This window comes from Neolamprologus multifasciatus, chromosome 6 (assembly GCF_963576455.1).
Source record: "Neolamprologus multifasciatus chromosome 6, fNeoMul1.2, whole genome shotgun sequence".
In the NCBI taxonomy this organism is placed as follows: Eukaryota; Metazoa; Chordata; class Actinopteri; order Cichliformes; family Cichlidae; genus Neolamprologus; species Neolamprologus multifasciatus.
Window position 1 is genome coordinate 31417388 of NC_140444.1, and position 27405 is coordinate 31444792.

Sequence of the window (27405 nt, forward strand, 5' to 3'; positions counted from 1 at the left end):
TGTTTTCTGTGGCACAGTTACTGAAGAGGCGATGATGCACCAGCAGTTACACCAGTCTAAACAGTACGGTCAGGGAAGGCAAATGCCAAAAACTAGCCTCATGGCATTTTAGCATTTACTGTTTGATTTATTTATCCCAAAGTGGAATGTAGAGATACAGTAAGGTTTGAGTCACAAGTTTTTTTATGATTTTATTTCTTGATGATATCCTTCCTGTGAATGGATAACACACAACAGACAATTGCCGTTACACTTAAATTGAGCTTCGGGTCAGTCCTGAGAATAAAGCATAAATAAATTGTTTATAAAAGCTGACAATCACAATATGTGTATACACCTCTCTGCATTTAATTATTAGTTATTATTCATCTCCGGCTCTCTTCCACAGCATGTCTTTTAGCCTGTCTTCCTCCTCTAACCACAACCAGTTATGGCAGATGCCTCCCTGAGCCTTGTTCTCAGGGACGGAATTTAAGGTTAGGGGGGTTAGGGGGGTTATGACCCCCCAATAATCAGACCCAAGCAATATAACCCCCCCAATAAAATTATGAATTATCTTGCATAAATAGGCAGTTGATTTTCTTTACTCATTTCAGTTATTACCAGCAAAAAAGTTGCATGTTTAATCATCTGGGAATTTACCCAATTTATTTATTTAGACAGAGATCTTGACACCCCCAATATTCAGCACAAAGTTACGCCAATGCTTGTTCTGCTGGAGGTTTATTCCTGTTTTAAAGGGAGTTTTTCCTTCCCACTGTCACCAAAGCACTTGCTCATAGGGGGTCATATGATCGCAGGGATTTCTGTTTTCTTTGTATTATTGTAGGGTCTTCACCTTACCTGGGCTGGCTGTAGCTCAGGTGGCAGAGCAGGTCAGCCACTAATCAGAAGGTCGGTGGTTTGATCCCAGGTTGCCTCCTGGCTGCATGCCAAATATCCTTGGGCAAGATACTAACCTACAGATGGCAAGCTACAATGTAGCTCACCAAAATGTGAGCTACAATGTAGCTTGTCATCGCCAGTGTGTGAATGTATGGGTGAATAACTGAATGTAGTGTGAAGTGCTTTGGGGTCCTTAGGGACTAGAAAAGTGCTATACAAATGCAGGCCATTTATCTTACAAGATAAAGCACCTTGAGGCAACTGTTGTTGTGATTTTGGCGCTGTATAAATTGGATTAAATTTATCTGCTTCATTTTAAGGTGGAACATCAATGGTGTACTTTTGGTATCAACTGTCACTTAAAAGACCAAGTGGTTGTTATACAGTCTTAAATACACAAAGCAGCTTCGCAGATTTTAATGTCACTCCTGTGTGTGTGATTTTAAGGGTGTGTGTTTAGTTAAAATATTGCTTAGAGTTCATGTACATATTCATTAATGATAAAACTGCAGTCGCCGCTGGAAGTGACTGATGTGGGCTGGTGAGCCTAGATTTTTTTCCACTAACTATAGTCCATGATGTATGACTATTAAAGACACCAAGTCAGAGGTAAGAGGTCATTTTAAGGGTCCCAAGGTTGTCCCAGGCCACTCTGTCCTGTTACATCATGTATAATTCCCACGGCCATGAACGCTGCACTTTATCCAAATCTAATCCACAATGTGAGAACGTTGAATATAAAATAAATTGGAGACGTGGGCACAACTTTCTTATATAAAGAAGCAGTGCTGTAAGTGTTGAAGGTATAATTTGTTTATTAAGAAAGAAACGTATTTGAGAGTCAATAAAATAGAAAAATGGTGGTCATTTTTGCACTTTAGAAGAGAGATAATTTAAGAACTGAGACACAGAGATTTAGCCAAAATCACGGTTACTGTATAAGCTAAAAGCTGCACACTTCCCTAAACTGTGTTGACAAATTGAATCTGAGTCTGTGTCTCTGTCAGCAACTTAAACATTCATACATGCCTGACCACCAAATGACAGAGTTTAGACACCAAAATGAGAAAGTAGGAGAAGTGTATTTTGACTAGGCATTCTGACACCTTTGTCTTAAGTAATCTATTCACAATAACACAGCATGACTCTATTTCTGTCTCAAGTAATTATAGGCCACTTGTCTCTTTGTGCTTGCGTGTTCCTGTAATTAAAACAAAGTGAGGGCAAATTGAGAAAGATTCCCATCCGTTCTGAAACCAAGGCAGCAAAGTGTTGGTTAAACTGGCACACTACTTCACTCTAAATCCAATAATTATCACAAGGAAATGGAGTAAACTCGAAACAGAGCGATGTTTTTACTGAAATAGACAGAGATGGCTTTCCTTTTTTGAAAAACATGGCTTTTGAGTGTTTTCTTTCGAGCTCTGCACAGTTTCTAAGAACTCCCAGGCTCTATATTAAGGAAATATCCAAATCCGTGCTGGAGTCTTACTCAAAACTGTAACAGATGGTATCTGTTTATGCTAATCATTTTCTATAGCTATAGCTTGCCATATTCTCAGGCATATAAACACTGGAAACTACAATATCTTCACTGATCAAAGTCTAAACATAAAATAACATAAAAAAATCAGATACACTAATGCATTGTGTTTGGTTAGATGGCTATTCCAGAGCAAGTGTTACAAATCTACATGGAGGTAAATATTAGATGAAAATCTCGTGTTTACCTGGTCTCATGTTGCACAGCTGGAGTTGAGTGTTCCACTTCACCACTGATGACGAATATTTTAAAAAAAATGAAGTAATGCTTAATTTTCATGGGGTAACATTTAACTTTTAATCTGAAAATGTAGTCAAAGTTAGGAACAACACGGTGGTGTTTGTCCAGCTTGTGAAACACACCAGCTATCTAACCACTCTAGGATATTTGAGAGGGAATTTGGGTTGCCCAATAAGTCTACATGTGTTTTACAGATTTGGAGAAGGCGTTCATCCATATCCCTTGAGGTGTCCAGTGGGGAGTGCTAACAAAGTATGGGGTATCAGGCCCCTTGTTGTGGTCTATTCTGTCTATTCTGTACAACGATAATAAGAGCTTGATTTGCATTGCAAAGTAAGGAAGTCAGTCTTGTTTCCTGTTGGTGTTTGGCTAAACTGGGCTATGCTTTGTCACTGATTTTGTGGAGAAATTGTATGGACATTAGTTTCTAGGGGTAGCCAAGGGATGGTGGGCAGAGGATCTCTGCTTTTTACAGATGATGGAGTTCACTGAGTTGAGGTGGTTCGATCTTCTGGCCAGGATGCGTCCAAGGCTAGGTGTTTTGGGCATGCCCTTCTGTGAGGAGAAGAGATAGCATAATGACATAATGCAGAAGAGATTATGTTTATCAGTTGTCCCCCTGGAAGAACTGGGCATTTTTGCTTATATTGCTTTTCCCACTATAAAGATGAGAAGTGGAAACTGGAATCAGAGTCACAATTCTAAATGAAATATTTTCCCATAAACCATCAACAATACTGCTGCTGGAGACATAGTTGTCACAACAATCTGATATCAAATTTGCTAATTTCAGCGAACATAAACTCAAAGCAGACGACATTATTTTTCCACCCTTTTAGAAAAATTTCCATTCCATTTTGGCAAATAAATAAAAACAAGCATCTGTATCTGAAAATAAGAAAGAAGAAAAAATTACTTTTAGTTCTGTGTTGTGTTTTTGTTTGTTGTTATCTTTTTTTTTTTTTTTTTTTTTTTGCTCCCTTGTCCTCACTACTCCAGGAAATGTCGTTGCTTCCTGCCAGACTATTATTATAAAAAATTTATTTTTAATGAACTTTCCTGGTTTAATAAAGGCAATTTACTCGCACTGTTCATTGACACTTTAATGGAACCACACCTGCAGCATGGGGATAGTTATACCGGGTGGGGCTGTGTTTCTACCCCAACAGAGCAGTTCTGGCTCGTTGCAGAGAGGATAACTCATACAGACCCCACCTGCCAAGTCACAGCATTTATTGGCGTCTGTTATTTTTTTGTATCTGGCATAGGCAGCTGCCAAAATACATTTAGAGCTCGTCTATCTGCTTGAATTAAAATGTTTGTATGTAGCCAGAGCAATAAACAAAGTAAACTTATGCTCATAAAAACATTCTGAGCGCTTATAGAGTTTCACAGAGCATAAACAGAACTTCATGTAAGCATTGAACTGTGGACGTGGGGAATTTCTAGATCTGCTTGGATAGGAGGTGTGCATTAGTCGCTAATAAATATTCTGCTGACAGCTGGTCTCTATGGAGGGCCACTAATGCCAAAACAAATTAATAATAACAAAAGAAATTTTAATGAATACAAATCGGAAATAAATACTTTTGGAAAATGTTTTACATGAAATCAATTGATGTTAAATTATTTATATATTTAATTAATTAATTATTATACTATTATAATTATTTATTCATTAATGACGGAGTTATTTAAGTATGTAACGATGGATTTAGTTAAGTCAGTTTGGCATTTGTGGCCCTCCATACTCATCTGCTGAGTCTTTTATCCATTTGTAATGCACACAGTATGCTGACTTAAAATGGGTGTGTTGCAATTTCACCTCAAATGACTAGGCTTGAGATCCTGGAATATGAACCTTAACCAAATAGTTCTCTGACTGCGTCCAAAGAAAGCAAAAACCTGACCTAATGTAGTTTGTCTGTTATCTCGTTCAAATTTGTTTCCCACTGCTTTTAGCCCTCCTGCTACTTTTCGATGACTCAATGGAAGTAATGTTTACCATTCTGAAGTCCCTGAGATAATTAAAAATGGTGGCCTTTCAACTTGAATTTTAGGTGGTGGTAAGGAGCCAACATGGAGAAGAAGAGTGAGCAAATGTTGTGTTGGAGGGCACAAAAAAACCCAAAAACTTTTAGAGTGTTGTAAGCAGATGTACAATGGTGTAATAGTTCACAGGCAGTTAAACATTTTGGCAGTGGCACCATTGGTGGGGTCAGCCTTTGACGTAGTAAAGTAAAAATCAAAGGAAATTCAAATTCATATAGTCTGATATGGCTCATCTGCTTTCTGTGTGAGAATTGAAAAGCCTAATGGCTGTGAATGACTTTCTGCATCTCCTTTTTGCAACAAAGTGAGTCTTCCTGTTCCATAACAACTACTACTTCTTGTAATAACCAAGTACTGGCACCTGTATGTATATTTTATTCAAACACGCAGGTGCTCTCAGTGGAATCCCACACCAGTTTCACTTACCATGAAGAATGGGGAAAAGTGAAAAAAAAAGTAAAAATATGACATCGCTAAATTTGAAATTGAGCAGGTGAGTATGATGGAGTAAATAAAAAGCATTAAGATTGTACTGCAAAAAAAATAATGGAAATTGGATATGTATAAACTTCATTAAATTAAAACTCAAAAGTCATGGACTGATTATTAACAAGGATAAATATTATATGTCTCTATGGGACACTTTTTATTTCTCGAGCAGAACTCATTACTTTCCAAAGGAATGTTATGAGAACATTTAAATATTTGATAAGACTGCATATGAGAGTATTTGTGACTTGAACCTGTCCTCTGTTCTGTCCCTGTTTCTTCAAACACACATGGAAACTTCTAAACACAATCACCCGAATGACACACTTCCTACATTTAACATAAGTGGCTGCAGTTAGTAATTGTACTTCATGCTGTGCTGGTTGCTGACCACACTGCTAAAACAGTGTGATTTATAGCTGGGGTTGTTTGCCATGAGGCAGACACAACCCGCCAGAGGAGCCTGACTGGAGGAGTAAGTGTGTGGGAGAGACGGCAGGGGAGACTTTCCTTAACAGAATGATTGGTGTGTGTGATGCAACGAAATCTGGTCAGCTTCTCTCAGGCACTGTAAGCCTGATGATATTTAGGTCCTGGCAGATGTAGAGATACATGCAGAACCATTTATGCACATGTGAAAGCATTTTAAAAAAGCATGCACTAAAACAATTCCTTACTCCTAACATACATCTGTAGTCTTTGACAGCTATAATTTGCACAAAAGATCACTAGTTTTCTGCCATTCTTTGTGTATTGGAAGTAATTCATATATATATTTAAAGATTGCAAAAATTAGCTGGCGTGTATTTAGTAAAATAATAGACGTGTACATATAAAATGCAGGGATGTGGTACATACGTAAGGACAGGTAAATCATGGCCACTAAGATACACAAACAAAAGTAAGGTTTATTAGCTCAGACTGATTAGATGAATTTGAATTTTAGTGGATGAAATAGAAAAAAATAGGCACACTTTTGAAACTTCTGTACTTCAAAGCAGAAGCAGTTTCATTTAAACCACTGCAGTTAAACACACTTCAAATGCTTTGATGTTTCTTCCATTCTAATGTGTGCTCAAAACATTCATGGGGGAAATCTACTGCATTCAATTCTCTTCAGTTTACAAATTCTGTGGAAATCCTCCATACTTAACACTAAAATGAACCCATCTAAATCTGTAGGGTCTAATATTGAAAGTAGCCATCAAATATGAGAGGACTGTAATTTGTAGAGCTGAAAGCTACACTCATATTTCAATTTAAGTAACAAAAAGCAGTTGCATCACTCTTGTATCTAGAGTTAATTGTAGGTATAGAAGTGTGTATGTAGTGTAGTATGACTGAGCACACACACACACACACAGCTGCTCCGATCCAGTTCCAAATCATTTCAGCACATTGTGTTTTTGGCTAAACGCATCGTCTCCCAGAGGCTGTCTGACTTAAAGGGGCCAATGGTTTTTCTGCAATAATCACCCAACCACGGGAACCCTGTGATTTCTCCACAATGTCCCTCTTTTGACAGCAAGAATGTAAATCAGCCAAAAACCTCAAAATGTGTGTTATTTTTCATTCAGGCAAATTGGTAGTTGGGTTGAAAGCAAACAGGCTGCTCAGTCATCATTACAAATCTGAGACAAATCTCTGAAAACATTACCAGTCATGAGGTCATCCATTTGTGTGTTATATGTCACCGTGCTGCTGGAGTTGGGTGAGAGCGGGAGGACCGGGGCCAGGTTTGGACTGATATGGAAAGACCATATGGAAAACATTTGGGAATCTGGTAATCTGATACTAAATCTGGAGTCACCCTTTTAGTAGTTGGAGAGGTAAGGAACATCTCCTTGACCCCTTGAGATGGACATAAATATACATGCGTGCGCAGGCGTAGACACACACACATGTGGTAGTGATCTGGAACCCTAATTAGCTGAGTATGGGGGTGGAAGGAAAGGGAGGGTGAAATTGGATGAGAGGTTCCTCTGATTGAGGGGGAAATGGGAAACAGGCTGGAACCAAAGTTACCCTTTAGCTTCCACACGCTTGCACACATGCGCATATTTACACACATATGCACTCCCAGAGAATGATTGTTACTGAAACAGTGATGAAATATCTTTGAGTTGGCCCACTACTTGGTGCAGATCCATCCCTGGTGATTATGGACTCCAGTCCCTTAATGCCAATATCTCCCGGTCTGAAAACAAAACAAAATTGGAGTTTGGAGGCGGTTATTATGAATCAGTGACTAATCTGATTTGGATTACTCGCTCTCGCTGCTGTTTTTGCAATCCAAAAGCATGCTGATGACTCGTGTCATAAACCAGATCCTGGACTTTGGCAGAATTTAGGAGCTGCCACTTTTATACAGAGAATTACAACAAATAAGGAGGGAGAGGTCAGGCCTTAATATGGCAGAAGAATGGCAGTGAGGTCTTTTGGTGCTGAGCATAACCAGGTTCAAGTTCCATATACACAATCATCCATCGCAATGAAGCGCCCTTGTGCATTACAGAGATGCTTCACAGCGCTGCTCATGTTGCTCTGCAGTTGGCCTGTGCGCCGAGATGTGCAAAAGCATAACATATGTACAAAAATACAGCACGTGGCATTCTGAAGCCTTAAAATCCATCATAAGTCAGACATTTATGAGTAACTCATAACTTTGGTTACCACTGCATCTGAACTGCTTTGCATATTTTATCACTACAGAAAGCTGCTGTCACTAGGAGGTTTTTGATACAGCACTACATATCTCTTTGTGGACACTAGTGACAACCAGCAACCTCCAGGAATGACTTGCAACTATTTGTGAAATTCACACTTTTCCAAGTGACTGATGGTTGTCAAATGGTTTATAGGGATGGCTATTTGCTCAGGAGGTAGCGCAGGCCATCTCCACTTTGGAAGGTTGATGGTTCGATCCAAAGTATCGTTGGGCAAAGCAATGAACCCCGAGTTGTTTTTATTGGAGTGCGAATGTTAAATAGAAAGCTCTACACCCAAAAAACGTTATTGTGACTTGTTGTATAAAGCACTTTGAGTGATCAAGTAGAAAAGCAGTAAGTAAGAACCAGTCCAAACACCATTTAGGGGTTTGTGACAGGTTTTGAAAACTAGGAGAACTAGGAAGACACAAACCCAGACTCAGTGGGTCACAAGCTAGTGCGCTCCAAGGTTAAAAATGCTAAACACATGTGGAAAATCCAACTTACTTCCATGTTAGAAAGTCAAAGTGGGGTTTGAAGGATGTAATGCTGTTTATCTATTCAGCAAGCACCATCCACCTGTTATACACTATACCTTACTTTCTTCCAGCGACAAGGAGCTGGCTCCATGCATCTATAACCTGGAGGGTCATCTTCAAGCTTGAGTGAACCAGCTAGAAACAAAATACACAAATCCCCACATAAATCCGCTCCACATAAAACAAAACTTCCCAGTGGACAGACCAGCAGCACCATAATCCTGGTAAACCAGGGTTAGGATGGGTCGCTTCCAGGCAAGGTGCGCACTAAATCTCACAAAATGTCACCAGCTGGGAGGTAAACTCTCGTATACATTTATGCCGTCTAATCCAGACAGGGTTTTCTTATTATAAATAGGCAGCATTAATGTGCACGCAGTCACCATCTTCATGCCCACACACAGTCAACATTGTTGTGTTGTAAATATAATTACCCATCAGCCTGCAAATAGCAGCACAAGAGGACCCTAAAACTCCAATTACCCACCGCACTCTGCTTTTGACCTTTTTGTATTGCCTCGTGAGAAGATGTGAAGGTGTTTTTTACTGCAATGCTAGAGGGAAGAAGTCAATTAAGACTCCCTGTGATGCATTTTTACTTTTCTCATTTACTCCCAGCAGCCACATGTCAGTCATGCATGATTGGCAGACTGGAGCTTTTATCTGTTTGTATAGCTGAAAGGTTGTATAGCTTTTGGCTTTTTTCCGATGGACTCTAGACAAGGTCAAATAATGTCTGTAATTTGGTAACTCTGTCCAACATTTAATTGCCTTTTACTGACTTTTGTGAGGTTTGGCTGTATGGAACAAAATCTGTCATTTAACCGTGTTGTAAAGGGCTTTTTTGTCTGCATGTTGCTATTCAACATTCAACATAATATATAGCTGTGGATCTGAATACCAAGCGACTGAGTGAAAGCTTTGTGTCCACTAACTGTCAGCCTTTTGGGAACTTGTTTGGAGCTTGGCGCAAATCTTCGTTTTGAAAGCCTGAAAATTTCTTAAGAAAAAAAATCCATTCAGTTAAATAAGCAATGAAATGTGTATAACGGTTTAAAAGAGCTTAATGTCATATTTATTTTATAGATATTAAGTACATATTAGTACAAAGTAATATTATATTTGTCTGTTAGTGTTTTCTTTCATTTTTAAAATGTTTTCTGATGCCAGTGAAAATAAAAATCATTAATAGTTATGTTGCAGAACAACACCTGAACGTAAAAACACTACAGTCCTCCTTTAACTCAATATGACACATATTTGAAATATTGGCATAATTTCAAACTATTTTTTAAACTTATGAACATTTTCTGTATAGTTTGTATAGTTTGAGGAGTGCTTATTGTGTTCTGTATCTTAGGTTAGTTTTAGGTTATACAAACATAGGTTAGCTTGTATTTATTTCGTATTCTTGTCTAATCTGTAGACAGAAGAAAAGAAAGAAAAATCAGCAGAGGGTAAAGGAGGAAGAGATTTTTTCTCCCTCAAGAAAGATGAGTGAGACGGAATAGAGCAACCGATTTATTGCAACATGCTGCAAATGAGTGAGCCAGCGTTTATTTACAGTTGTAATGACATCATAATTACTGGGAACGGTGCTAAATTACAAGCTCTTAAAAATCCCTTTAAAGGGAAGGAGGAAGCTCAGTGCTTACACAAATGTTGCATGCACTTCCCTTTTTCTAGAGCTTTACCAGGCTCATGGCTTTCTTTAAAGGCTTGTCCTCAAATCTCTGCATCAAACTATAAATGGTTTCAAGGCTTCAAGATTTTTCATAAATATTAAAGCTTTTGACACTCTGGCCACAATCCTCTTTCAAAAATTTATAAACTCAGCGAGTGAACATCATGTACTGGGGAAACTGAACTACAACTTTAATGTGAATTAGCAAAGTAGAGTTTATAGCAGGCAAAGTGAAAGTTAATGTTATCCACTGATTCACACTGCATTATTATTAAATGTATGACTGTATGAGCCTCAGACATACACTGAGTTTGCTTGTCTTACCAAACATCTTTGCAGCAGAACTTGCTGCAAGATCTGCTGCCTCAGGTTTGCGCCAGATACCTCTGCTGTCCGTGGACAACTCATTTTCTCATCAAGAACTGTTATAGCAACACGAGGGCATCCCAAACAACATTAAGCTGGTTGATTTTGATGTTGTGGCTTATCAATGCACAATACATACACACACTGGGTAGATTAACTCAATTAACTCAAGTTTTATTTCAACAACATCTAGCCAGGCCCCTGAATACATGATGTATATATGTCTTGATGCATGCTCAATCATCTGGGTAAGTAAATGCCAAAAGGCTGATTCTGTTCATCTGGACTGAAGAAGTCACTTGGATGAGCGATGAAACGTTTCTCCCACTGAAAATGCTATGTTCAGATGAACAGAATCAACCTTTTGGGATGGTTTGTATAGGTTTGCAGGTATCTAGATATTATGAAAAGAGCCCCAAAAGCATTTCCCAAAAGGCATTAATAAGACACAAGGAATCATATTTTGGGGAATCAATAAAGATCTCAGAGTTTTGTCAACCAGTTGCAACAGTAGGATCCAACAGTCTTGCTTCAGTACATGAGGTTTGATAGTTAAACTGAATCAATCAATGTATGTGAAAAGAGAAGTTGTGTAACTTGTTCTGTAGAACAAATTGCCCTTTATGATATGATCTACTGACTCCAACAAGCTCAGGATGCAGCACCTGATTGGGTTTTAGCACACAGAACATCACTGTAATCCTATCTAATAGCTGCCTTTTGGTTTTTATATTAGATTTGAAGATTCTTTTAAAGCACATCTGGGTCTGACCACAAAAGTCAGCGCGCAGCCTTTGAACCTCAACTGAAGCCCTTCTTGATTAAAAAGAAAATCTGCTTTTGACATCAGTGCCCTTTAACTTTGGAACAAACTGAGAAGAAAAAAAAAGACTTGCAATTAAATAATTTTTCAAAATTATTTTCACCTTTGTCCTTTGTACCATCTTTTAAACATTCATTTATCATTATAGCAACCTGCTTTGGTAAGCATTTAAATCCATGCATCTATAAGCTGCATATTTAACTGTACAAAAGTATGCTATCACATGGATGCATGCAGAACACACTCACCAGCTTGTCCTGCATGTATCTGTGACTTCATATTATATCATACATTTAACTGGGAATGCACCACCACCACCAGTCCTGTTTGTGAGGACTGACCACTGAGACCGAAAACAGCTGGAAAGCCCCTGTCTGAAGCCAACGTCCCTGATGACCCTCACAAAAGCTTCTGTTCAGACACTGCCCGTGGTTATGAAGTGGGTGGCTGAACACATCAAACAAAGCTGAGCGCGCCTGTGTCAAAGCAGATCTTTCAGCGTTGCTGTGAGAGCATTTCTTCATTTACTTAGCCATTGCCGCTGCCATCTGCTGCTGTTTCAGGGTATTACAATCTCAACATTTAAATTTCAAAAAGAAAGAAAAACATTTTCCAACATTGAATCTTTATTTAAATTAGTGTTGTTGCCACGCACGGGCACAACTGACCAGGACAAGATCATAACTTAATTAGGCCTGGTTCACATTTGTTTCTTGCTAAACATCTGAAAAATATTCTTAGAATTTTGATTCAAGAATATTTAATATCTTGTCAGTGTGATAGCATGAAAATACAAAATGAACAAACCCCCCCAAAAACTTTTACATTAAATGAGACAAAAATAGGGATTAAATTCTGAGACAATACAGATAAAACACACGATTTTTAAGTATCAGCAAATTGTAAAAGTTAACCTATTTTTATTTAATAGAACAAATCAAAATGAAAAGTTAAGTTGCAGGAAGATCTCTTTAACAGGTCAATGTATATCAATTTAAACCGGTTCTCAGATTATATCAGTGTATAGAAATTATATGGAAATGTAGTGGAAAGTCTGGGTGTAACACTGATTGAAGTGAATGTTTTCACCTTAGCTAATCTTGCAATCATCTGCTGATCACCGACTTACTGCAGTTGCAATAGCTGCATTTCCTTTTATTACACTGCCTAAAATTTCAATATAACTAGAGTCAAACTTCAGACTTTGCTTTACCAAGAATTTACAGCCATGCTTCATTTTTAAGGACATTGGAAGTTGATGGGAACCTTTTAGCTATCATATAGCATCACGTAGGTCATGACATAATTCCAATGTGAAAAATCCATGTCAATCTTTATCCAGTTGCAATCCTTTTAACATGTTTTACTTGTAACACATTTACATTCAAAGGTTGTCTGGTTGTCTTACACAATTTGACAGAACTACTGTCTGTGGAGCGCTGCCTCATCGAGCAGCTTCAAAGACAATAAGGAGAGATGAGAGGTTACAGAAAAATAAGAAAAAATCACTTCCTGGTTTATTTGTGAGCACATCAAGAAATTCTCCGCCGAGCACCTGTCTGTGCTTGTGGTTAAATTTCGTCATGTGGGTGGCCCTGACTCGTTCTACAACTCCAAGTTCAACAATGTGTGACTGTGTCAACACAAACACCACTGTGCTTCTCTCTTCCTTCTACTCCTGGCTGGATTTTTAAAGCAAGAGGAGACGGCGTGGAGGACCGGTGTGGAGATTCTTTCATCTTCCTTTACACTATTGTTTTGCTTGCTTCTTTATTTTCCTGAAAATTAAAAAAAAAGTGGTTACGACAAAATATAGCCACACTGCAGATTAAGACTGGTTCATAAATATCTGTTGTGTTCTCTCTATCAGGGATGGTAGGAGATACTTAAAGCTCCAACCTGCAGTCTCAGTGTCAGCTAAACATTTTCTTTAGTTTGGAAAAGAAGCCTCCCTCCTCCTCTTTCTCCTTCTGCTTGTCCTGTCCCTCCTCTGATGCGGTTGACTTCGTGCTGGTGGCTGAAGTGCTGCTGCCCCCTCCTGGACAAAAACATGCACTTCATCAGGTGAGTGCAGAAAGGCTGGACTACCTATCTCTATGGATGTGCGCATTATTATAAAATCATGCTTTGACTCTATGATGGAGCTGAGCTTTAGTTCTGACCTCCTGAAGGACTGACGCCACTGACAGTCCCCTGAACCTCCGTCTCTTCCTCTGCATAACTCAGCAGAAGAGAGCGCTGCCTCCGAGTCAACTTCCTGCAGGAAAGTGAAAAGAATCATGTGATTATTACCAATTTATCTCAGAAAATTAAAAAAAATCCATCTTATAAGATGTAACAACAAAACATGCATAAATAAAAATATACATAAATCTCTTATAGCCCCTTTATACAAATTTATTGATAGTGCATTATTTAAAAAGCTTTGTGGGTCTAAATAAAGTTACACTTTTTTAAAAATTCAAATGTTACAGTCACATTATCATGTTTCTGTAATAACAATTAAATAATAAATAAAAATTCTGCCAAAAAATGTCTGGTTGTAGGACAATCAGACTAACTTACTTGGGCACTTTGATCTTAATGTGAACATAATGATCTCCGTAGCTGTAGCTGTTTATCCTCCGAATGCCTTTCCCCTGCAGCCTGATGATCTGATCAGCCTGGCAGCCGGCAGGAATCTGAAAACACGACCAACACATTTTGAAATAGAGGTTTCCTCCAGTGAAACTCCCTGTGAGGCATCTGAGAGAGGCAGCTAGAAATACTACAGGCACAGCTCTTTATTAAAACTTTACACTCAGTCTTTAATAATTTGCAGAAATAAAAAGAAAACCCACAATAGACAAACTATAAATATCAAACACTTGCGCATTGAGGTTACCTAAAAACACATTTTAGTAGCTTAAGCAGAGATTCTCAAAGTCAAGAGTGCTGTGCCCCCCTTAAAGACCAGAAAGCCCCATGGGGCTCACCCAATCTGAAATCTTCACTCTAATCAAACAGAAGAGAACTTTTCTTGAGCTTTTCCATGAAATCTTTATTCAAAAACATTCAAATTTGCAGGCTGTTGATTGTAACCTGCTAAAGCTACACAATTATATGCTAAGTGTTTAGGCCAACGTGTAACAACTGCCACTGGGACACAAACCTCAATACAAGAGCAGTAAATTTAGAGTATTATCACACACGGCGCACCTCCTATTACTCACTTTGTTTACAAAGTGGGCGTTCTTAAAGTCAGCAAAGAGGCACAGAAAAGAAGATCAGACACCAGCGAGGGAGGATAAGAAGGACAGACGCAAAAACATTGTCATCCCCTATGTAGCCGGTGTATCAGAAAAACTCAGGAGAGTTTTCTCCAAGCATGACATCCCGGTGTACTTCAGACCCAGCAACACGCTCAGACAAAAACTGGTTCACCTGAAAGACAAAACGCCAAAACACAGACTTAACAATGTGGTTTATGCTGTACAGTGCAGCGAGGAATGCCCAGACCTCTACATTGGAGAGACCAAACAGCCACTTCACAAGCACATGGCACAACATAGAAGAGCCACCTCCACAGGACAAGACTCAGCTGTCCATCTGCATTTAAAGGTCAAAGGTTACTCTTTCGAGGATGCCAATGTTCACATTTTGGACAGAGAAGACAGATGGTTTGAAAGAGGAGTGAAAAAAGCCATTTATGTCCACTGTGAGCGACCATCTTTGAACAGAGGCGGTGGTTTACGACACCAACTCTCTGCCATCTATAATCCAGGTTTGAGATCCCTCCCCAGACGCCTTAACGCCCACTCACATCCTGGGCCATCTGACCTCAGGAATTCGCATGATAAGGTGGGGCCAGGTTTCACAAAGAGCTCACCCAAAACCCTGGCTGATTGGGACCCACACCCAGTTTCACACCTTGGCTCAGGCGATTAGAGGATCATCAGGGGGTCCTTTTGTCCCTCTGTGGGGGGACACTCCCACTAGGTTTAAATCTGGGACTCTCCACCATTTGACCTTAGAACTGAAGAAGCTTCTCGGATGAGAGGTGAAACGTCTTCAAGTAACTTAAAGAAGTCCAGATGCTTTTCTTTGCAAGCTCCTTAGACTACAATGACCTGGATGACTGAGAACCTTCACAGACATTTTACAAACAAGTAAAATTCTTTACACATATGTAACCGTACATGTGTGAAGAATTTCAAACTGAATTCCTGTTATTCCTGTGGCCCAACTGCAGTATCATTGTGACCCACTAGGATAATTGAAAATGACCGGCCTTCTGAATATTACTGTCGACACACACTCACCACAATACTGATGGTTTCATAGAGGCCCTGTGTGGTGGCTGTGCCTCCCAGGACGGCTTGCGCTATTGAGATGAAGGCATCAGAGTGGATGTCTACTCCACTACGTCTGAACACCGGGCTCCTCTGAACCTGCACAGATCAAACACAACGCATCAAACCTCTGCACTGCTCTCTCACAAGTAAAATAAGGAGTAAGTGAATTTGAGAGACCAAAACTTACTCTGAATGTAATGAGGATTTCTTTAGTTCCTACTGACATTCGCACCGTCTGACCATTGTCCACTCCTGGAATATATGCAGTTGTCTATTTTAAAACCGATTATTAAACGCAATCTTCAGAGGTTATTCGGATTAAGCAGCAGTAGCTACAAACACTAGAGGTAAACTCTCGCATTACAAACATTGATGGATTTGAGAACCTAGGATGAAAACCTACCGGCAGGTACGGGCACAGTGACCGTCTGCCTCTTCTTAGTCTGGCCTGAACCTCTGCACAGGGCGCAGGGCGTGTTTATGATGGATCCTTTCCCACCACAGCGCCGGCACGTTGAGCGCATCATGAAGGGTCCTGTGCTAATCGACTCCTGCAAGGGGCGACACAGACAAGCTGACGAGTGCAGCCAGGTGCTGAGATGAGCCTGCTGCCGAGCGTCGGTCGGAAACTCACCATCCCTGTGCCATTGCAGTAGTGACAGTGAGACACCTTAGTCCCCGGCTCGTTGCCCCTCCCGTCACACCTCTGGCACGTGTCGTCAATGTTCACATTCAGCTCCTTATTCACGCCCTTTGCCGCCTCCGAAAACGTAAGCTCCATCACAAACTAGGAAAAGACGGGAACATTTAAAAACCAGTGTTCAATTCTCACATCTGTATGTTAAACTGAATCTTAACTAAACACATCAAATTAACATCACATAGCTAAAAAGATCGATGCTATGGTGTTGTCAGCGACCTCTTACTTCTGGCCTTTCTTCAAACATGCTGTTGATGTTTCCGAAGCCCATGCCTCCTGTAAACTCTCCAAAGATCTTCCTGAAGAGCTCCTCTGGATCTATAGTGGCGCCCCCAGCCCTGTAGTACTGCTGCTGGCCAGCACCGGCACGGTTCGGGTCAAAGCCCGACGCGCCGTACGTGTCATACTGCTTCCTCTTCAGCTCGTCACTCAGCACCTGCACACAGAAGCAAGAGAGCAGATAAATATCAGGCTAAATGTGCTTCTGGAATGAACTTACGTTGGATGTTTGTATTTATATAACTCTTTTGCTTTGAGGTTTTTTTTTTTTACCTCATATGCTTCAGCTAGCTTTGCAAACTTCTCTTTGGCCTCTGGGTCATTTGGGTTGGTGTCTGGGTGGTACTTCTTTGCCAGCTGGACAAATGAAAAGGAAAAGCTTGCATTCAAGGCAAAAGAAAACTGCATGTTTTACTCATTTTACTGGAATGACACATATAAGAAGTCTAACAAGAGCACGTTAAGAGACCTGGTAGTAAGCCTTCTTGATCTCCTTCTGTGAGGCAGTGCGGGAGACGCCCAGGACTTCATACAAGTCCTGCTTGTTTGCTAGTCTGCTGCTGGAGTGGAAAGAGCAGCAGCTAATCCCATGGGGACATCTCACCCCTGCAGAGGAAGAGGATAACATGGTGACATTAGAGGTGCAGACTTTCTTTTTACAAATATTTCTGAGGAGTTTTCTAAATGTGTGTGAACCACTATGTGTGTGTGTGTGTGTATAATCAGACTTTAAAACTGAACAGAAACGAAGTAATTCGTTTTTTTAAATTTTAGGTTTACATCCAAGAGGAGAACTAATACAGTGTATAACTGTATAGTTTATTTTGCTACAGCTAAAATTAATACCTTAATTGAATATTTTTTGTACATGTAGTCCTAAGTTGTCAAAAATTTTAATTAAGTAATTATTTAATTATTGAAACTTTTGACCATTAATTTCCTTCGACTGAGTATATCTGGTAGTCACTGCAGCTATCATTATATATTTGTTTGTCAAATTAGACACAGCCTTCTTGACTTACTGACCACTTTGTAGGAACATCTGTTTATTCATGAAATGTGTGAAGTGTAAAACTGTTCAAATACAGGTCATCAGTTAATGTCCAGATTAAAGAAGTAGACAAGATATCTGCAAGTGTTGCTGCTAAGAATGCGCATCAGACCATCTTCTAACGTGAGCAACTAGCATGACAGCATACCACGTGACAAAGCAAAGGCTCCGTTTAACAACACGGTGAGATCAGTGGTCAGCAGATCTGGAACCAGCCCAGAGATGTCATTAAACACAGGATCTGCAGCCTGAAGGTGCTGCTGATAAATACACAGACAATATCCTGTCATTATGTCAACACAGAGGAATCCCTAAGAGAGAAGTTCAAACTTTTGTCGAGTTCATCCAATGATAAAGGGAAGTTGCTACCTGGTATTAGTAACGTTGTCCTGGGATTATCTAGTCCTGTTGAAGTACATTTAAAAATGAACAGTCACCATTTATTCTAAACAGGGGGATGGAGAACTAAGTGATGCTGCCATACAGGCGGTCTGATGCGTAGGACGGTGTGTATGGGTGCAGAGTGTCACTGGTGCATTCACACTGCACTGACTGCTACTGGTTGCCTCATTCCCACAGGAGGCTAACGAACTGTGGAGAACTATGGCAGCATTTCAGTGTCGCTCACTCTCTCAGCATCACAAAGCTCTGTTAACTGGACCTTCAGACAGGCTGCTGGATATCGCATTTAGAATACGTGCTGATATAAAACAGGTTTTGCGACACTTAGCTAACTTATCCCACCTGTCAGTTCTCTCAATGTCACGGCATTTCCGCGTGTCCAAGAGCTCAGGCTAACCGCTGTCCCTGCCCGGTGTGTCTGTGATATGGTCGCTGGATAAACTCCTCCATTCCCGGATGAATTAACGAGAAAACGGCCGCTACGATATCCAGAAGAAACTGATGCTGTTAACCAGCGTGTAGTCAGCCGAGCAGCGGAGGACGCCATTTTCGCGTCACTACCGGCTTCTTCTTCTTCTCTGGTGTTTAACGGCAGCTCACATCCATCTGTGTTGTATTACTGCCTCCTTCACGTCCTTCGTGGGGCCAGTCCTGGCAGAATTTCCAAGAAGTCACATTCTGGAGAAAAGTCCTGTGCAAAAAAGCGATCGTCTGCCAAAAAAAGAAGTCTCCTATGTTTCTGCGTATTTTTATTGTGTAATGGCTTTGCTTATATTGGTGAATAGAGTGCAGTGAAGATGATTTATAGGTTAGATATATATTAAATAAAGAATATACCAGTTTTTGTAAGTCTGCATTTTTGTACCTACATGATAATGAATCATTTTTTTCGGCTACTTAAAATATCTTTATAGAACGGTGATGTTTTTGATGGTGCCTTGGCCATATCTCTTAAAAAAGACTTTTTTTTTTGTCAATGAGACTTTCTAGCTGAATAAATAAAGGACAGGGATGTTGTTTGTGGCTCAAAATGACTTGCTGTCATTTGTGAACGAAATGTTCATCATTTTTAGCCAGATAGTCACTGAAAGAAGCTAAATAACATTTGTCTCTCTTGTACTGAAGTTTCAAATGTCCCTTATTCAATTATATCTTTTATAGCATTTTTAAAATAATCCACACTGAATACAGGTATCTGTAAGTTGTGGTGACAGTACTTCCTCTTCTATCTAGCACTACTGAAGATGAGCAAGCATAACGAGAGTAACACTCTTTTACTCCTAAGATTTTTTAAGGCAGGTAACTTCAAATACAATGTTTCTATCTAACACCAGCAAACACACAATCTGTTTGTGTTCAGTCTGTTGCTGACTGTGTTTGCTAGTCCTTGCAGGTATTTCCCAGAGAGAGAAAAGAGTGTGACAACTGCACTCAGAGATGGAGAAAGATATAAGAAAGACAGAAGAGGAGAGGAAGAAGAGAGATAACATTTAAAGGTACGAACTTGTCAGTGATGCTTGATAAACTGCAGATTTAAAGATTGCATGGAATGTCATCATTATTTCATATTGTGAAACATGCTGCAAAACAAACTAAGGTATACCTACTTTGTTTTATTCAAATGTTTCATGAAAATACTGGGGAGTTTTGTGCAGTAGATAAAGGTACGGTTGTTGTACTGTGATGGATTGATAGTAAAGCACTGTGTTGGTTGTGGTGCTCATGGTCAGTGGTGGGTTCCATCAAGTTCAGTTCAGCTTCAGTTTTATTTGTCATATGTAAGTTAGCACAGGGTCAACATTGCAATGAAATGTACTTGACGAGCAGAAGACAAATCACTCAGCAGTATAGTACAGTAAAAAATATAGTAAAAAATAAAATATTTATGAAATATAGTTAAACATTTTGTAAAAAATGTTAACAGACTAAGTATATATATATATATATATATATATATATATATATATATATATATATATATATATATATATATAAATATACACACTATTATAAATAGATAAAGAAATCTTAAATAGAAATGTGACCGTTCTCTATCATTTCTATATTTTCTCCTGTTTTGCTGACGTTGAGAGATGGGTTATTTTCCAGGCACTGCTTGTACAGTACCATTACCTCCTCTCTATAGGCCATCTAATCGTTTTCTGTGATGAAACCTATAATGTCTAGTAGATGAATTTGCATTTAAACTTATGGTGCTTAGATTCATTCACTAAATCCAACCTCTATAACAACGTTACACTGTCTAGTATGAAGTTAGTATAAGCAGTATACTGTCAGTGTAGAGGAGGGAAATCAACAGAGGTAGCTCATGATACATCCAGTCCTCAAGTCGCCATCCCCTAACACCCCAGAATACTTTATGTCTTACTCTTATTATCTTTGTGAGTTTTAGCAGATCCCTTTTTCTTTACTTCAGCTTCACCTTCAAACTTCACCACCACATGAAGGGAATAGACTTAGACTTCTTCACCTCACCGCACCTTACCGACCTCACTCTCTCTGAGACTTCCAGGCTTGCCTTCTTCTGCTTGTTTCTCTTCTTTTCACAAACCTTCCACTCTCCACTCGCCACCTGCTGCCATTAATTTCCCTCCCTATTACTCCTCTCATACATTTTCTGCTCACTCAGCTCCATGTTGTTGGATCTGTTTTCACCCACCTCTTTTCCTACCATGGCTGTCATGAAGAAGCTGCATAGAGTATTGCTATCAGATCTACAGGCTGTTGGCCAACACTCTCACATTAAACTTCTTATTCAACCTACCACCACAGTCTGTAATCCAAAGTCAAAGCCTGTTAATATATTTAAATAGTTTCAGACCAGCATAAGAATCTTTAGTAAACAAAATCAAATGTTATCCACCTCATACTGAGGTTTCTGATGATGAGTGACAAATCTCATGGCGACTACACTAGAGCCTGACCTGCCAAACTTTCCAAGCCCTAATACACACAGTCTAATTCGAGCATCCCATCAGTGTACTTAGGGACTGTTTAAAGAAGTCGGTCTTTGGTGAGCAAGTGAATGTCATTTACTAGTTTAAATAATGTGTTTATAACTAGCCTTTTATTTGCAAACTGATAAATCAGTGGATCCTGGCCAGCAATGATGAATCTAAACACATTTTGACTTTTTAGACCAACAACAAATGTTTCTGTTTTGTGTCTGTTCAGTTTTAAATATTTTCAAGAGATTCCTGACATTTATGTGCATCACAGCATTCAAGTAACTTAATTTTCATCTATGGAAATAGCTGCCTTGCTATTGAAAGGAGATCTAGATCACACATACAGTACAGGTTTTATATTTATTCTTGGTGGTTAACTGCAAAAGGAAGTAGGAACTAAACATAATAAGCAGGGGACTTACCATCACATTCAAACTAAACATTAGACTACCCGCACACAAACATACACAAATTCTTCCTTTTGATTCTTTTACAATTCAGATAGATAGAACATATCTTTACCAGAAAAGACAGAAAAAAGCAATATGTGAAAGGTTGCTTAACATATGAAACAAAAAATAGTCAAAGAAGCTTAAAGCTTAAAACTCATTTCTGTATAATAATATTAAATATCAAATGTTGAGAGGGATACAGAAAACCCAGCATCTATGTTTTGCCTCCCATCAAAAACCTTCACGTTCTTTGCTAAGCACGTTTTCTTTGATTGACTGGTTGAACTTGCTGAATAGTGAATGTTTGCATGAATCTAAATGTTTGCCTCATATGTGAATGTCCATGCAAAACACACAAATGGAAGCTATACGTTTGTAATAATATAGTAGTATAATATTTGTGTAAAATATTAGTAAAAGTGGAAATTATGCAAATAAAGTCACTTAAGTCACTAAGAGATTACATGTTTTAGATGTCTGGGAGTGTCATTAATAACTGCAAACACTAAAGCTGTACTAAAGGACAATTTAGAAATACATTTCAGAAACACTAAACAACCATTAGTGTTGAAGATAAGCAGATGTAAAGATAGGTTTTCAATTTCACAGTTCAGTTCTTTTTTTTTTCTTCCTTCTGTGAATTTCTCCCTTCTTTGTGGAAGACTTCTCCATCAGGCTGCTCTCTCCACTTCAGAGTGACTCCACTCACTCCAGTCTCATTCAGTTTGTCCTGCAGCTGGAAGATATAAACAGTAGATACTTTAAAACTGCATTTCTAGGAATAAGTACTCTGAGAACTGCAAAGGTCAGAGGGCATGTAGATTAGAGCAAAGGCCCATGTGAAAAAAAAATAGAATAACATGTAATATTATTAAAAACTATCTGCATATTTTCCCTGTGTAACCTGATCCTTTGAATAACTCACAAGAACAGGTGATCTCATTTATTGAAACCAGCAAGCTTTGACGAAAACCAAGAAGCTGAACTTAATTTGAAGAATTTCACATGGTGTTGTGGGTTATTTAACAAGCAAACTTTCGCATCACACTCAGACGTTTTTCTTGCTGTCTGACTATTCAAGCTAAGTAGTACATACTTAGTCAGTTCTTTAAATGAAACTAATGGGAATGACATACACACACCTCAGAACATACTGTAACGTGTTCTTACCGTTTTGTGTTTGACATAATAGACACGGTCCACAGTCCACACTAGTATTCACATATACACAGATGTACACAGCAGGACTTTTACTTAAGAACTGTTTTCTAATACTGCCTGGGCAGCGAATGGCACATTTAAAATATAAAAACTGATTCACTAAAATGTTGAATGAGAACAAATAGTCAATATGTCTGATCCAAAAGACCAAAATATAGTTAAATTAGTTAATTCTGAAATTGTGAAATGTAAATGTAAAAATTGTAAAAAAAAAAAAAAAAAATTTAACACATTGCTGAGAACTTTTCTGTTTTGTGAAATGTTCAGGTTTACACTGAACCACCTAATAATGTAACACTTCTTTAAATTGTATACAATGGAAAGTCATAGCTACTAAACCTAAAAAAAACCCCAAAGATCATAAAATGAAAATCTAATTTAGGATTTTTGAGACTTGCCTTTTTCAAAAGGTCTGCTTTCACAGCTGAGTCATTCACATTCAGGGAGGCGCCGTCTATTTTCAACTTCAGGTTTATTACTGAGAAAGAAAAGAGCTAATGAAAAAGAAAATATCTAAAGACCTAAAGGTCTGCAGACGTATTGATTTAGGATCATGAAAATATAAATAAGTACCTTTTTGTGTAACTTCCTTTTCTACATCATTGCTTCGCAGGTTACTGTAGCAAGCAAATGGTAGCTTTGTTTCACAGGGAAGTAACCTCCATTTTCCTAATCTCTGCAAATCTGCAACACCACACAACTCGTATTCTGAATCAAATGTCTGTGGAAAATCATCCCAGTATCCAAAACTAGTACTCCAGTAATTGTGCACAAATCCAATCCTGCCAACCCATGCTTCAGTTCCATTGGGCAACAATGACTGCACATCTTTGTTCCATGTGCGAGTTAGTTCGGTGAAATTCTCTCTGCAATACTTCAAAGCTCTGAAAAAGTCCATGCTTTCATTCACAAAAACATATTCAGGACCCAGGGGGTTTGTACCTGCAGAGAGGATTGTGGACAAATGGTTCAAGATTAGTTAGTTATGGAATTTAAAACCAAAAACACTTTATGACAATAACATGACTCTTTTTGTGCGTGCTCACCATTATAACAGATGAATGGATGTTCCACTGAGCAATTGTTATTCCACCTTACTCCATTGAATGAAATGCTTCGACAGAAAAAACGAACAAAGAAAGGTGCCATTTCTATTTTCTCGTCTTCCTTGATGAAGTACTCCTCTCTGTAGTATTTTTTATAGTAGTGGATACGGGTGTACAGATTAATCCAGACTGCAGACTTGTAACCAGCAGATGAAACTTTCTTTTTAAGTTGGTTTATTTCATTCATGTCTTCAGTAACAGCCAGTTCTGTGTATTGAGTTCTGCAGTAATGAGCAGCTTCATGCCAAGTCAAAGGTTGACTGACAAAGTGGTACTGACGGCACTTACAGAGGATGAGCCAGCCTATGACAAAATTATGACCATGTGAGGTGGACACATCATAACAATAAGCACTGCTAAAGGTTGAAAATAAAATTTACTGACCTGAGACATACAAGACACCAAGCAGGATCTTCTCCATCATGATTCTGCTCCGTGGACTGCAAAAGTAACTGAAGGGGACTAAACGGGGTTTAGTTTTTGTTCCTGAGAAATACCATTGGTCTGTTGGCCTCTTCATGCAAAAATGTTACAGTGACTGATTTTATGGAAATATATGTGTATAACACCTTGTCCAGGAAAAAATGGATTCATGGATTCGCAGCAAATTTTGGGGGTGGGAAAATCTTCATCTTGAACAGCTAAAAGTTAATAATACTATAGTACATCACTTGGCACTTGCAATACTATAAAGTATAGATGTATAGATGGGGGGAGTTCACTGAATTATGGCTACACTCTGTAATTTTTTTCCAATAATATTGACTCTCAACAGGTGTTAAACTAACATCATGATATTTAGTAACAAAAACACAAAATGTAGCATATTTAGATGTTGAGAGTGCAATGACCCCTAAACAAAGGTCAGAGGTCCTCTAGTATAGTACTGTAGAGCTTATGATGTTTTAATTAAAATTTATAATTAATCATTCTGATTCTGATGTAAATACAGTTATTCAACTACCCTGATGTCTCACATTTGCAAGTTAGACACAGTAGATGGCGTCACTGAGCTAAAAAATGTCCTAAATGCGTTTTGTGAAGTTTTCTGTACTATTTGCATCCAGTTCAGAGATTGATTTTTTTTTTTTGATTGGCGATTATGAAAGATTAAATAAACCAGTGACAGGTTGCATAGTGCTCTGACAGCCCAGCAGGTAGACTTTAGCATTCTCAAAACTGTGACAGGACATTGATCTTATAGGCTACTCCTTTATATACAGGAAAATCAAGTACTTCTACTAAATATGTAATGAAAGTAACTTATCTAATAGTATGATTTATTCATGATTTATTAAAATTGGCTCTTTTCACATTTATCCCATGGGTGAAACTTAGGAGAGTTAATTATGAACTAAGTGTTCAATATCTTGCAGTATAAAAATATCAATGTAATGTTTATGTTCACATTTTAAGGGTGTTTGAATACTTGAATAGCTTTAGGCACTGTGGCTTATTATCTAATAATTTTTTGCTTTTTAATCTCATCTCTGTGGAGGCAGCAGGTCTAAGGTCAAGGCAGCCAATCAGTTAGAGGTGTGGCAGCGGTGTCAGTCTTTACTCAGCTGCGTATGCTCCTCCTCCACTCCTACACACACAAAACCCATCTTTGTTGTCATAAAGTGCAAGGTTAAAGGCGGCAGCACTCGTTACAAGTCTGTGGTTGTAATTAGTGTGTTGGAGTTATGAATGATGACAATAGAGTTCCATCTATCAGCAGCGCTGTCAGGCACCTCGGGCCAAAACACAGACTCATGCAGGAAAATAACCGGGCTGACCCAGATCTTTAGCAGCTGCTGAAGATTGATAGTTGATAGTAATGTGGAACTAATGTCCATCTGTTGCAGCTACACAATATCAGTGTCAACTAGGCTCATCACTATATTAAAGAATATACTGATTATTATATTGCACTTATTGCTTATAATAAGGTGTGATCGAGCAGTTTGGAGACGAAGTTAGAAAGGCAAGGTTAGACGGCTGGTAGGAGCATATATGAGGATAAAGTAAAGGATGACATGCAAAAGGTTGGTGCAACAGAGGAGGATTCTAAGGACGGGGTCAAATTGAAGCACATGATTGGCTGTGGCGACCCCTAAAACTGTAGTCACACAGGAATTGTCATCTAAAACTGCAGATGCTCAGGATCACATACTGATCACAAACACATATTTTCCCAAACACATTGTTAAGAGGGACAAATAAAAGATTTTGTAACTGTCATGTAAGAACAAGATAGTTACATGACTGGTTTTATTATAAAGTGCGTAAAAGTGCCCAATTTAATACATGGTGCGGGTTTTTCAAATGTGTGGTCTGTGTTGTTGTTTGGATCTTTCTTAAGTCCAAAAAACGATTTTAAAAACACAAAATCCTTTTATGTGTTTATTGTGCTGTCATTTCCTGTCTAAGTTAAAATTTTCATATCAATGTTCATATACTAAAAGATACATTTTATTACTACAAAAGTAGAAAGCCTTTATTTAACCTTTCACTTGTACCTGCATGGAGTAAGTGCCTCCTGCACACATGTATCTCACATCAGAGAGAAGTCTGGGAGGGGTTGGTGAATCAGTTTGTGGGCTAATGTGTGTCTGTATCATTACAACAAAGTGATCCCAAAGGCAGCTGAAACTGAACATCTCATATTCTCATCTCATAGTCTTCCAGAAACATGCAGCTGCTGCTCGAGGCCTGAGAGTGTATCAACAGCACGAGAAAGTAGAAGTCAAACTACATCCAGCAGAGCACTCAGTGCTGCTACTCTGCTATGGAGATGATGCAACTATTATGGTTACAGACTTTGCTGATTAATGGCACTTACAGTATCAAAACCTTCATTAAAAATTCCAGTTGCAAAGTATGAAAGGCCTTAAAGGAAAGGCATTTTAAACATGTATTTCTTTATGGCAGTGTAATCCACAGGAATCGGAGCTGGCTACTGGGACATGGTAACATAAATGACCTTTCTTTTTAATACAAATAACCACAAGTAAGTGTTCACTTTTGTTAAACCATTCATTAACAAAATACACATCCAACAGCTTGAGATATCTTCAAAAAACAAGAACAATTTAATCAAAACATTTTATTATATGTGAATTTCAGCCACACTGGATCTGTTTTTGCACTTAAACAAAACGATTATTTTTTTCTTTACAGTGGAATTAAAATGTAAGAAAATATAAAGATTGAGAAATACTTTTATATTTTCTTACATTTCCATGCCTGTTTAGTAACGCTGGTAATATTCAATCTTATTGAAAACTGAAACTTGTACTAATGTTGCAGCAGTTTTCACAATCACAGCTGGCCTTGCTGCACACTTTGTGTGGACCAGTTCTGGCCTTGTTGACCACATGTTTATTCTATGCCATAATACAACAGACCGTAACAGCTGCTTTAAACTTTTGAATTAATCGTGATACTTTAGCGCAGCGGTCTCCAACCTTTTTTGCGCCACGGACCGGTTTATGCCCGACAATAATTTTCACGGACCGGCCTTTAAGGTGTCGCGGATAAATACAACAAAATAAAACTAGTACTAGAAAAAAATATTTAT

General features: G+C 38.7%; 3 protein-coding genes across 4 annotated transcripts in view; 1 reads left to right on the forward strand and 2 right to left on the reverse strand.

Moving 5' to 3' along the window:
• LOC146517339 (zinc finger protein GLIS2-like) overlaps positions 1-27405 on the forward strand; it is a 340746-nt gene that overhangs the window by 223279 nt on the left and 90062 nt on the right. The gene's annotated exons all lie outside the window — the stretch shown is intronic.
• Positions 12230-18694, reverse strand: dnaja3b (DnaJ heat shock protein family (Hsp40) member A3b). Of its 2 annotated transcripts, XM_085163777.1 has the most exons (12): positions 18438-18692; positions 17112-17248; positions 16916-16999; positions 16590-16799; positions 16298-16450; positions 16067-16214; positions 15851-15915; positions 15631-15759; positions 13895-14010; positions 13492-13586; positions 13229-13367; positions 12230-13107 (listed from the first exon to the last, which is right to left on the reverse strand). In XM_085163777.1, exons 1-11 carry the CDS (start codon positions 18640-18642, stop codon positions 13243-13245), a joined length of 1467 nt encoding a protein of 488 aa, XP_085019903.1. In that variant the 5' UTR covers positions 18643-18692; the 3' UTR covers positions 12230-13107; positions 13229-13242. The 2 variants fall into 2 exon arrangements, with proteins under 2 accessions (XP_085019903.1, XP_085019904.1); XM_085163778.1 differs by lacking the exon at positions 12230-13107 and having other exon boundaries at positions 13227-13367; positions 18438-18694.
• Positions 20155-26884, reverse strand: LOC146517350 (uncharacterized). Its single transcript, XM_085162142.1, has 4 exons — positions 24228-26884; positions 23784-24146; positions 23311-23679; positions 20155-23215 (listed from the first exon to the last, which is right to left on the reverse strand). The coding sequence occupies exons 1-4, from the start codon at positions 24361-24363 to the stop codon at positions 23040-23042; spliced, it is 1044 nt and encodes a 347-aa protein (XP_085018268.1). The 5' UTR covers positions 24364-26884; the 3' UTR covers positions 20155-23039.